The 10,167-nt window shown below is 63.1% G+C and overlaps 2 protein-coding genes across 3 annotated transcripts; one reads left to right on the top strand and one right to left on the bottom strand.

Annotated features, from left to right (window-relative positions):
* Positions 1-522: 522 nt before the first annotated feature.
* Positions 523-4,872, bottom strand: LOC104299819 (antigen WC1.1-like). Its single transcript, XM_054171701.1, has 13 exons — positions 4,818-4,872; positions 4,429-4,749; positions 4,010-4,327; positions 3,628-3,930; positions 3,214-3,528; positions 2,740-3,048; positions 2,354-2,662; positions 1,868-2,240; positions 1,684-1,800; positions 1,449-1,528; positions 1,151-1,237; positions 805-900; positions 523-608 (listed from the first exon to the last, which is right to left on the bottom strand). Exons 1-13 carry the CDS (start codon positions 4,870-4,872, stop codon positions 523-525), a joined length of 2,769 nt encoding a protein of 922 aa, XP_054027676.1.
* Positions 4,873-6,609: 1,737 nt separating this feature from the next.
* On the top strand, positions 6,610-10,032 carry AIP (aryl hydrocarbon receptor interacting protein). Of its 2 annotated transcripts, none has more exons than XM_054171939.1 (6): positions 6,610-6,846; positions 7,012-7,191; positions 7,576-7,764; positions 8,319-8,495; positions 9,004-9,145; positions 9,257-10,032. In XM_054171939.1, the coding sequence occupies exons 1-6, from the start codon at positions 6,748-6,750 to the stop codon at positions 9,460-9,462; spliced, it is 993 nt and encodes a 330-aa protein (XP_054027914.1). In that variant the 5' UTR covers positions 6,610-6,747; the 3' UTR covers positions 9,463-10,032. The 2 variants fall into 2 exon arrangements, with proteins under 2 accessions (XP_054027914.1, XP_054027915.1); XM_054171940.1 differs by having other exon boundaries at positions 9,004-9,137; positions 9,257-9,329.
* Positions 10,033-10,167: the final 135 nt, after the last annotated feature.

The raw sequence follows: 10,167 nt of genomic DNA, 5'->3' as shown, positions 1-10,167 counted from the left end.
ACAACCAGAGCCATTTCTGTCTCAGTTCTCGGTGCTGCTGAAGTCTGGGAGATGCCCCCCTGGGTCTGAGCCTGCCCCATCCACGGGGGGCACAGGGGAGAAGGTCCTGTCTGCATCTGCTGACCTCCAGAAACCAGGCAGAGCTGGTCCAGGTCCTTCCCTCTCCAGTGTCCCCCCCGTGTCGGTGGGAAGGGTTGTGGGTGTTTGCTGATGCCAAATAAAGGTGCTTGGGGCAGTCCTAGGAATTCCTCTGTTCCCTTCCCCTTGTCCCCTTCCCCATCCTCCCCACCACACCCAGGGATGTGTCTGTGGGTCCAGCTCCTGCCCCATGTCCCCAGGCCCTTGCAGTGAGTCCTCAGCCAGTTTTAGGGTTTAATGGGGGTGGGAGTAAAAAGAGCAATTCACAATGAAATAAAATACAGTCCTGGGGCAGGGAGAGGTCACCCCCATGGGCAGGGCCACCCCTTCTCATGACAGAGTCCCACCACTGTGCACATGTGTCCCCAGGCACTCCTGGCATCCTCACAGTGATGTCCCTGGTGTGCTGATGCCAACATCATCATAGTCTGTGTCCCCTGGGGGCTCTTCTAGAGGGTCCTCTGTGGCTCCTGGGGGACTTGGGAGGGGGCAGCTCCCACCTTAGGGGATACCAGAGGCTGGTGTCCCTTCTGCCAGACCCTGGCTGGGGTCTTGCTGCAGCCCCCATGGATTTGCCACCAGCTCTGTGCCTGCCACCACAGCCAAGCCCTGCCCTGGATGTGACCCTCCAGGGGGCTTGGTGGCCACCATTGTGACCCTTCTTACCTGTGGGTGTGCCACAGTCCAAGCTCCTCCATGCCACCTCCTCTGAGATGTCCCCAGCATGGTCAGCCAGAGCATCATCATAGCCATCTGGGGGTCCTCGTAGGGCAGGGGGGGCTGGGATGGGCACAGGAGTGAACCTGGCTGTGCCCTCCCCTACTGCAGCCATGCCACTGGGGACATCCTGGTGGCACTGGGTGTGCCAACTCTCAGCCAGAGATTGATCAGCAGGGATTAATTAGCAGGGAAAGGTGGTGTGCATGAGAGCCACCAGGATGCCCCCACAGCTCCCCAGCCCCAGTGCCCTGTCTCCAGGGCTCCCTGCTGGGGTCCTGTCCTGTGTCCCTACCTGGGGCTGCCATGGGGTCACTCTCCTCCTCGATGCTGTCCCTGGTGTCACATGGCAGCTTTGTCCCTGATCCCTCTGACAGGGAGCCTGGCAGTGGAACAACGTTGTTGTCTGTGACCAGAGCTGGCACCACAGACAGCACAGGCCCTCACCATAGAGTGGGGATGTAGTGGGACAAGGAGACACCCCCAGAGCCATGGGGACAAGCCAGGGAGACACCACCAGGGCTCAGCGCTGCGGTGGAGCAAAGTCCTCCCATCTCTGAGGAGAGCCACTGGGCATGGGGGGCTGCACCAACCTGAGTGACTGAGCACCTCCTGGTACTCTGGTGTCAGGGTGTAGTCCAGCTCCTCATAGACGGCATCTGAGACAGCATCGCTGGCTTCACCAAGGCCTGAAGGGATGGCCAGCACTCATCAAAGCTTGTGGGGACCGTGGGTGGCACCAGGGTCACCTCTGCCCACCTTCAGAACCACCCCATGGCAAGGGAGCCCCAGAACTGCCAGGGCAGAGCTGGTCTGGCACCCATTCACCGGGACCCACCTTGGCACCAAGCCTGGGCACGGCAGCTCTGCACAACCAGGGCAGCCAGGGCCAGGCACAGCAGCATCCCCAGGACCACGCACAGGATCGTGGCCACCGGCACGGTGCTGCCAGGGACACCTATGGAGACATTGCCAGGTGGGGTGAGGAGCAGGACCCAATCCAACCTGGCACTGGGGGGTTTCAGCACGAGCAGAGCTACCTGGGGATGGGGTGGGCGTCTCACTCCTGTCATCACTGTCCTGCTCACAAGTGACATGGGCGTCGCCAGCGGGGCTGCAGGGCTGCAGCTGCCAGGGTGCCGAGGGGCATCGCCAGAGCGAGCGGGTCCCCTGCTCACAGCCCACCCATGCCAGCCAGGCTGGCGCTGGGTCCAGGGCGGGGGCAGCTACCAGCCAGCCCCTGTCCCCACAACCAAGGTGCCGGCAAACAGTGGTGGCCGTGGCAGGGCTGGTGCCATCGGCACACACGCGTCCCCAGGTGCCGTTGTAGAACACCTCGAGGTGCCCCTTGCAGCGACTCCCCACCAGCCGCAGGGAGAGCTGCTCTGAAAGGGAGCAGGAGGGGATGGGGGGTGGGTGGTGATGGCACAGCCACACACACACACCCCCGAGGGGCACAACCCTTCGATCCCCAGTTTGGGGGCAGGATGGCACTGACCTGAGCAGACGGCAGCCGCCCCGCCGCCGCGCCGGCAGCCACGGCGTTCCAGAGCTGGGCAGTCCCAGAGGGACAGCTCGGTGCCAGCACAGCCATCGGCACCCAGCCACAGCGGCCCCGTGCCAGGGCCGAAGCGAGCTGAGCTGGGCGCCTCCAGCGCCCTCCCGCAGCCCAGCTGGCGGCACACGACGGTGGCATCCGGCCCGTCCCAGCGGTCCTGGCAGACGGTGCCCCATGTGCCGTTGATGTAGACCTCCACCCGCCCGGCACAGCGACCGGGGCCGGCTGCCAGCCTCACCCGCCGGCTGCCTGCAGGGCACCAAGGGCACCGCCGTGGAGTGGCCGCTCGGGTGTCGGCACCCCCCGGCCCTTCGCGGGACACTCACCCGAGCAGATGATGGCCACCTCTTCAGGGCTGCCGGTTGGCATGGTGGCCACCCCGGAGACGTTGCACAGGGCCAGGTTCTCCTCGGTGCCATCACACCACAGCCCCCGCGGCCCTACCTTGCCCAAGCTTGGCACAGCGTAGACCTTCTCTGGCACACCGCAGCTCAGCTGCCTGCACACCACGCTGGCACCGCGGGCATCCCACAGCCCTGCTGGCACACGGCTCCAACCCCAGGGGCTTGTGACAACCTCCAGCCGCCCATCACATCGGCTCTGCCCATCCACTAGCCGCAGGGGCTTGGCATCACCTGCGGAATCCCCGGCGGGGCCGTGGGCATAGGGACCCCAGAGGTTGGTGGGACCCCAGCTCTGCCCTCCCCTCACCCCGAAATGGTACTGACTGTCCTGCTCCCAAGTTTTGTAGAGTCCCAAAAGCCCTTTAGGGACTCTTTGCCAGCGGGTGCCATACAGACCTGAGCAGTTGATGGTGGCAGCATGGCCAGGGGGACAGGTGGGTTCCCCCAGCACGGCCACAGGGCACTCGCCGGGGTGCCACTCGCTCCCGTGGCAGCTGAACGTATCCCTCCACAGCAGCCCATCCTCCCCGCCAAAGGAGCCTCCAGGGGGCACGGCGACGGCAGGGCCACAGCCGAGGTGGTGGCAGAGGACGTGGGCATCGGGCAGGTCCCAGCCAGAGGCACAGAGGGACCCCCACGTGCCCCCCACCTCTGCTTCCACCCGCCCGGTGCAGCTCGAGGTGTTGCCCACCAGCCGGAAACCAGAGTAAGCTGGGGCAGAAAGGGTGTTGAGGGGAGCAGAAAGAGCATTGAGGGGGGCACAGTGGTGTAGAGGCCCCCCTGACGCCCCCCAGTAACCCCAGTGCTTACAGGAGCAGACAATGAAGGCATGGCCATCACAGCTCTGGCTGCTAGGTGGCCGCCGGGCGCAGGCAGCAAGGAGGGGCTCGGTGCCAGTGCACTCAAACCCCTCCTCCCAGAAAGGCTCCGTTCCAGCCTCCATCCAACCGGTGCCGGTGACAGCCAGTGCCGCACCACAGCCCAGCTCCCGGCACACCACCTGCGCAGCCTCCACGTCCACCTGGTCCTCACAGACACCCGCCCAAGCTTGGCCTCGCCGCACCTCCAGCCGCCCAGCGCAGCCGCTCTCGCCACCAACCAGACGGGCAAACCCTGCCGGGAGAGGCATGGGCACCAGCGGTGAAGGATGTGCCAGGACTGGCCTGTGTCCCCTTTGTCACCTGGCTCCCACCTTGGCAGACGACGGCGGTGTCTAAGTCGTGGAAGCCGGTGTAGGGTCCCCAGCCGCGGATCTCACAGTCCCAGAGGGTGGCCTCGTGCCCGTGGCAGTTGACCAGAACCAGGCTGAGGGCACCATCCCCTTCGCCAAAGCGGGTGGCAGCAGCATAGGCACCGGCGGCCAAGCCACAGCCCAGCTGCTGGCACACCACCTCGGCTTCCCTCATGTCCCAGTCAGGATCTGCCACCGTGCCCCAGCGGCCCCGCAGCTTCACCTCCACCCTCCCGGCGCAGGGACCCGTGCCAGCTGCCAGCCTCAGCTCCACCGCCTCTGCACCGGGACACCAGAACACCGGCACGGCCTCAGCTCTGCCAGGCAATGCCCTGGCACGTGCTGGGCATCCCGGCACGGCCATCCCACCCCCGCCTCACCTGCACAGGTCACCCCCACGTCCAGCTCGTGGCCGCAGAAGTGCTCGCCCCAGCCGAAGTGGGGACATTCCTCCAGCGCCTCCTCGCTGCCATCGCAGAAGAAGGGCTGGAGCCAAATCCTGCCGGTGCCTCGCCCAAACGGGGCATGGGGGGATGAGTGGAGCACGGGCCCACAGCCCAGCTGCTGGCACACCACCCTGGCCCAGTTGGCATGCCAGTCGAAGTCGTAGCTGCAGACAGAGCCCCATTCCCCGTCGTGCTTCACCTCCACCCTGCCAGCGCAGCGCCCACCGCCATTCACCAGCCGCAGCTCCTCGGCGCCTACGGTAAGGATGGTGCTAAGCCTGGCTCTACCTGCCCCATGGCTGCCCCACCTCCCCAGCACTAACCCCCACAGAGCTGCACACCACACAGGAGCAGCCCCAGCACCCCGCTGGGCACCATCCTGCCGCTGCGGATGCTGGTGGCACGAAGTGGGCGATACGGAGGCAGTAGAGTGAGCAGGAGCCAGTGGAGGAGGCAGCACCTCCTGAGCCGTTATCAGATGAGTTATCTCCAGGCTCTGTGAGGTGCTGGCCTCCAATAACCTGATTCGTGCCCAAATATGAAGCTGGGCTCCGCTTCTGACGTCACACATCTCACCATGCTGCGGCGGCGCCCGGATGTCACCGAGGGGAGCCAGGCCCCACCGAGGGGAGCCAGCCCCCACCTGTGGCACCAGGGTACGTGGGGCCTCCCCACCTGTGTCCCACCACGGAGCTGACCCTGCTGCCACAGCCCAGGCCTGCTAGTGACCAGATACACCCCAAAACCTACCACACCCTCCATGGGGCCACCACCAGCATTAGAACAGGGCAGAGCCCAAGGACCCTGGCACACCACCACTCATCCTCTGGGTGATCCCCACTTGGGGTGCCTGGAGGGGGACAGGGAGGTGGAGGCAGCCCCCATGCTCAGCACGGTGTTGAGCGTTTGCAGGTGGCACGGCCCCGGTGCCTCGCGGAGGCTGGTGGCACATGGCGGTGCTGGCAGCAGCTGCGTCCCCGCGCTCCCCTCGCCGCGTGGGCAGGAAGGAGGTGGTTTCCTCCTCCCCCACCCTGGCATCAACCACATGCAGCTTCCCGGCCACCTGCACCCTTACCGGTAACACCGAGCTGCCCACACCACCACCTGCCTGTGGTGACCTTCACCGATCCGGTGGCAGGAAGGGACTCACCTGGCTGAGCCTGGAGCGAGCACCAGCGAAACCCAACAGGCACAGGAGCAACCTGGGGGCTCGGTTGTATGTGGGGACAACAATGGGGCTGAGCCACCCACTGGTGGCACCCAGGGGTGCTGATGGCCATGGCCGGGCCAGGGTGGGGGGACAGAGAGGAGGAGGTGACATGGCAGGTGGGCTCACAAACAAAGCCACCTAAAGCACAGCCACAGCCCCAAAAGCAGGTGGCTGAGGTGCTGCATGTGGTGGTACGTGGTGGCAGTTGGTGGCGGCATCATGACTGCACTGTGGGGACAAGGGCACAGCTGCAGGCAGCTCGGGCAGCACCACCACATGCCACCAGAACGTGCAGGGCCAGGGACCTGCCACCTGAAAATAGCTCTGTGTCACCCCGAGGAGCCTTGTGGGGCCGACTCCAAGGATGGTGTCACCTGCAATGTCCCCAAGGGCATAGCACGGACCTGCCACAGCTGCCTCTTGGTCCCTAGAAAGCCACTGGGGCTGGCAGGAGAGGGACAACATGGCTTTGGTGTTCCTGGGGTGGGAAGTGACACCCACCATAGCACCAGGGACAGCACCTGAGCCTCACTGTGGGGACCGGTGACACAGGAAGCACCCCCAGGACCCCTCCCAGGACACGAAGTGACCCTCACCGTGGGCACCAGGGACACCAGAACGTCCCACAAGGCAGAAGGTGACCCTCGCCATAGGCATCAAGGACACTGGGAGCGCTCCTGAAGCAGGAGGTGACCCTCACGGTGAGCGCCGGTGACACCGAGAACAGCCCCAGGAGAGGAGGTGACGCTCACTGCGGACGCCGGTGACACTAGGAGTAACCCCCACTGCATCCCGAAGTCCTTCCAAGGATATGGCCAAACGTCACGGGAGCTTTTTATTCCGCTACGTCCTCCCCTCTCCCCTCGGGGGCTTAGAGGCAGGAACCGGACCCGCTGCCGCCGCCGCCGCCTGTACCGAGGGCTGGCCCCTCCCCCTGCGTCCTCCCCTCCAGCAGGGGGCGCAGCCGCACGCCCGTGTGCCTCCGGAAAGGGACGAGCGGCGGCGGAGGCGGCCGAAGGGAGGCGAGGCGGGGCGCGGCGGCAATGGCGCAGCAAGTCGAGCAGCTGCGGGCCGACGGCGTCTACAAGGAGGTGATACGGGAGGGCACCGGGCCGCTGCCCGACTTCCGCGATGGCACCAAGGTCAGAACCGAGCCGCTACCCTCTGGGGGCTGGGGGTGGGGAACGGGGACCGAGCTGGGCGAACACGGGGCGAGACGCGCATGCGCGGAGAGGCCCCCCCCCCCTCCGCCGACACCCTTCCGCTGTCGCCATGGAGACACCGCAGCCTTTTTCACCCTTCCTCAGGCCACCTTCCACTACCGGACACTGCGGTGCGGGGATGAGGAGACGCCGCTGGACGACAGCCGAGAACGGGGGAAACCCATGGAGCTGATAGCCGGCAAGAAGTTCAAGCTGCCGGTGTGGGAGGCGGCCCTGCGGACCATGCGGGCCGGGGAGCGGGCCCGCTTCCGCTGTGACGTCAAGGTAGGGGCGGGCCCGGAGGGGAAGGGGCCGGGGTTGTTATTTCAGGGGCGTGGTGATTGTTTAGGGGCTGGGGTTTGAGGCTTGGGGGCGTGGTTTGCTTTGTCGGGGCTGTGGTGATTGGTTAATAGGTGTGGTTAGCTATTGGGGGCGTGGCTCGCCACCCAAGAGGCGTGGTTTGACACGCAGAGAAGCAGCTCATTGGCTTGGGGCACGGCCTGTACCTAGGAGTGTGGCTTGCGCTGGGGCACGTTCCATTGGCGGGGGGCGCGGCCTGTGCTGTGTGGCCGTGGTCGGAGCCAGCCTCTCTTTGCTCCTGGGTCCCAGGGTGCGAGGCTGGGAGTGACCCAGTCCTCAGTACCAACTCCAGTACCCTGTGCCCCCCAGCACGTGGTGCTCTACCCACTGGTTTCCAAGAGCCTGCGGAACATTGCGGCTGGGAAGGACCCGCTGGAGGGACAACGGCACTGCTGCAGCATTGCCCAGCTGCATGAGCACTACTCTCTGGGGTACCCTGACCTCGACGAACTCCAGAAGAACCCTCAGCCCCTCATCTTTGACATTGAGGTGCTAAAGGTGAGGCACCCATTCAGGAAGGGGTGGGTGAGGCTGTCATTCCCAGCCCTGGGCTGGGGGTAGATCAGGGATGGCCACAAGCAACCCAACCCTGGGTGGAGGCTGGTGGAGGCAGGAGGGTGGCTGGGGCTCTGCCCCTGCCTGGATACAGGGCTGTGATCTTAGGAAAGGCTGAGACAGCTGGGGTTGTTCAGTGTGGAGAGAAAAAATGGTTCCAGGGACACGTTCAGGACTTAAAAGGGCCAATCGGAAATCTGGGGACAGACTTTGGGGCAGGACCTGCTATGACAGGACACGGGGTGATGGTTTAAAGTAACAGAGGGGAGATTCAGATGGGAGACAAAGAAGAAATTCTTGACTGTGAAGGTAGGGAGACCCAGGCCCAGGTTGCTGAGATTGGTGGGAGGTGCCCCATTCCTGGAGCCATCACAGGTCAGGTTGTTTGGAGCTCTGAGCAATCTGCTCTAGTTGGGGATGTCCCTTCTCACTAGATGAGCTTGGAAGGTTTCATCCCACTCAAACCAGTCTTTGTTTCTATGATGGGGTGCTGGCAGGTGGAGGCACCTGGCTCCTACCAGCAGGACCCATGGGCCATGACAGATGAGGAGAAGCTGCAGGCTGTCCCCCTGATCCACAAGGAAGGCAACGAGCTCTACCGGCAGGGCAAGGTGCAGGAGGCAGCTGCCAAATACTACGATGCCATCGCCTGTCTCAAGAACCTACAGATGAAGGTGGGGGCACCTGATCCCTCTGTGGTGTCCACAGATTTCTACCTTTACCCCTCAGGAAGCACATAGTTTGGGAGCTTCTCCTTATTCTCTTCCTTCTCTGGTGTCCACAGAGTTCTACCCTTAACCCTCCTGCAGAGCAGGGCTTGGGAGCTTCTCTTTATTGTGGCCTTCCAGTATCTGAAGGAGGCCTACAAGAAAGCTGGGGAGGGACTTTTGAGGGTGGCAGGGAGGGATAGGACTGGGGGGAATAAAACAAAACTAGAAATAGGGAGCTTCAGATTGGATGTTAGGAAGTCGTTTTTCACCTTAAGTGTGGCAAGACACTGGCACAGATTGCCCAGGGAGGTGGTGGAAGCTTCATCCCTGGAGTTTTTTAAGGCCAGGCTGGATGTGGCTCTGAGGCACCTGCTGTAGTGTGAGGAGTCCCTACCCATGGCAGCAGGGGGTTGGAACTGGATGATCCTTGAGGTCCCTTCCAGCCCTAACACTTTTATGATTCATCCTGCAGGAACAGCCTGGCTCTCCAGACTGGATTGAGCTTGACCAGAAGATCACACCCTTGCTGTTAAATTACTGCCAATGCAAGCTGCAGTCTGAGGAGTACTACGAGGTGCTGGACCATTGCTCCTCCATCCTCAACAAGTATGAAGGTAAAGAGCTCCTGGGTCGGCCCAGCTGGCTGGGGTAGGTGCCGACGGGGCGAGCAGGGCGGTGGGAAGGTGGCAGCAGCTCTCTCCAGCTCAGCAGCTCTCTCCCCACAGACAACGTCAAGGCCTATTTCAAGCGGGGGAAGGCCCACGCCGCGGTGTGGAACGTGGCAGAGGCCCAGGCTGACTTTGCCAAGGTGCTGGCCCTCGACCCGTCGCTGCGTTCCGTCGTCTCCAAGGAGCTGCGGAGCCTGGAAGCTCGCCTGAGGGAGAAGGACGCCGAGGACAAGATCCGTTTCAAGGGCATCTTCTCCCAGTAGAGCCCCTCCCTCCCCACGAGGCTCTCTGAGCAGGTTCTGGGTTGGTTTCTTTAAGATATTCCACATGTGGAATGTTCAGGGATGTTTATTAATGTTTAATACAGATTTTAATTATCGGAAGAAGCGGCCCCGGGAGCTCGCCGCGGCAGCGCACCGTAGCTCGTGGCCCCGCGCCCCTCGCTCCCAGGTGAAGCTCTGGACGCCGCTCCTCGTCGTGCCAGGGACACGAGCTCCAGCCTGCTGCTCTCTGCCACCTCCTTTTACCTTTTTTTTTGTGTTTGTTTCATGTTTTGATACTTTATGTTGGGCTGTGAGCCACCACCTTCAGGGCTGGACAAGCTTCTCGTGGTCGCTCGGCCCCGGCCCTTGCCCTGTGCGCCGTGCCACGTCCTGCGTCGCCACATCTTGAGGCTGCTGCTGCCCATCTCAAGCTGTGTGTGTTCTCGCTGCTCCATCCTCGTGGCAGCATCAGAAATAGTTTATGGAGACCTAATTGCTTCGTACTGCCATTGACCTAGAACTCTGGTTGTGCTATGCCAAGACAAGCAGAAGTAAAATGAGTCACAGGCACCTTGTTGCTTTGGAAAGTTGCTGTTGGAGGCAAAGGAGGTTGAGATGGGCAGGAATGGGTCAAGCTCTGGTCAAGGTCTGGTGCTAAGACCTCGCAAATTCACTGCAGAACTGAGTCCTGACTTGCTGTGCCCT

This window comes from Dryobates pubescens, chromosome 22 (genome assembly GCF_014839835.1).
Source record: "Dryobates pubescens isolate bDryPub1 chromosome 22, bDryPub1.pri, whole genome shotgun sequence".
In the NCBI taxonomy this organism is placed as follows: domain Eukaryota; kingdom Metazoa; phylum Chordata; class Aves; order Piciformes; family Picidae; genus Dryobates; species Dryobates pubescens.
The sequence above is the reverse complement of the archived record's forward strand: the minus strand, read 5'-3'. Positions and strand labels throughout refer to the sequence as shown.

What these genes read in the sequence shown, in the direction of transcription:
- LOC104299819 (XM_054171701.1), bottom strand. Translation starts at nt 4,872, where the DNA reads ATGGTGCCCAGCGGGGTGCTGGGGCTGCTCCTGTGTGGTGTGCAGCTC. An exon ending in GGTGGCCATCATCTGCTCGG is followed by an intron (nt 2,663 to 2,739) that starts GTGAGTGTCCCG and finishes GGTGCCCTGCAG; the next exon opens with GCAGCCGGCGGGTGAGGCTG. An exon ending in TGGTGCCAAGGTGGGTCCCG is followed by an intron (nt 1,529 to 1,683) that starts GTGAATGGGTGC and finishes TGGTGAAGCCAG; the next exon opens with CGATGCTGTCTCAGATGCCG.
- AIP (XM_054171939.1), top strand. Translation starts at nt 6,748, where the DNA reads ATGGCGCAGCAAGTCGAGCAGCTGCGGGCCGACGGCGTCTACAAGGAG. An exon ending in ACTTCCGCGATGGCACCAAG is followed by an intron (nt 6,847 to 7,011) that starts GTCAGAACCGAG and finishes ACCCTTCCTCAG; the next exon opens with GCCACCTTCCACTACCGGAC. An exon ending in GCTTCCGCTGTGACGTCAAG is followed by an intron (nt 7,192 to 7,575) that starts GTAGGGGCGGGC and finishes TGTGCCCCCCAG; the next exon opens with CACGTGGTGCTCTACCCACT.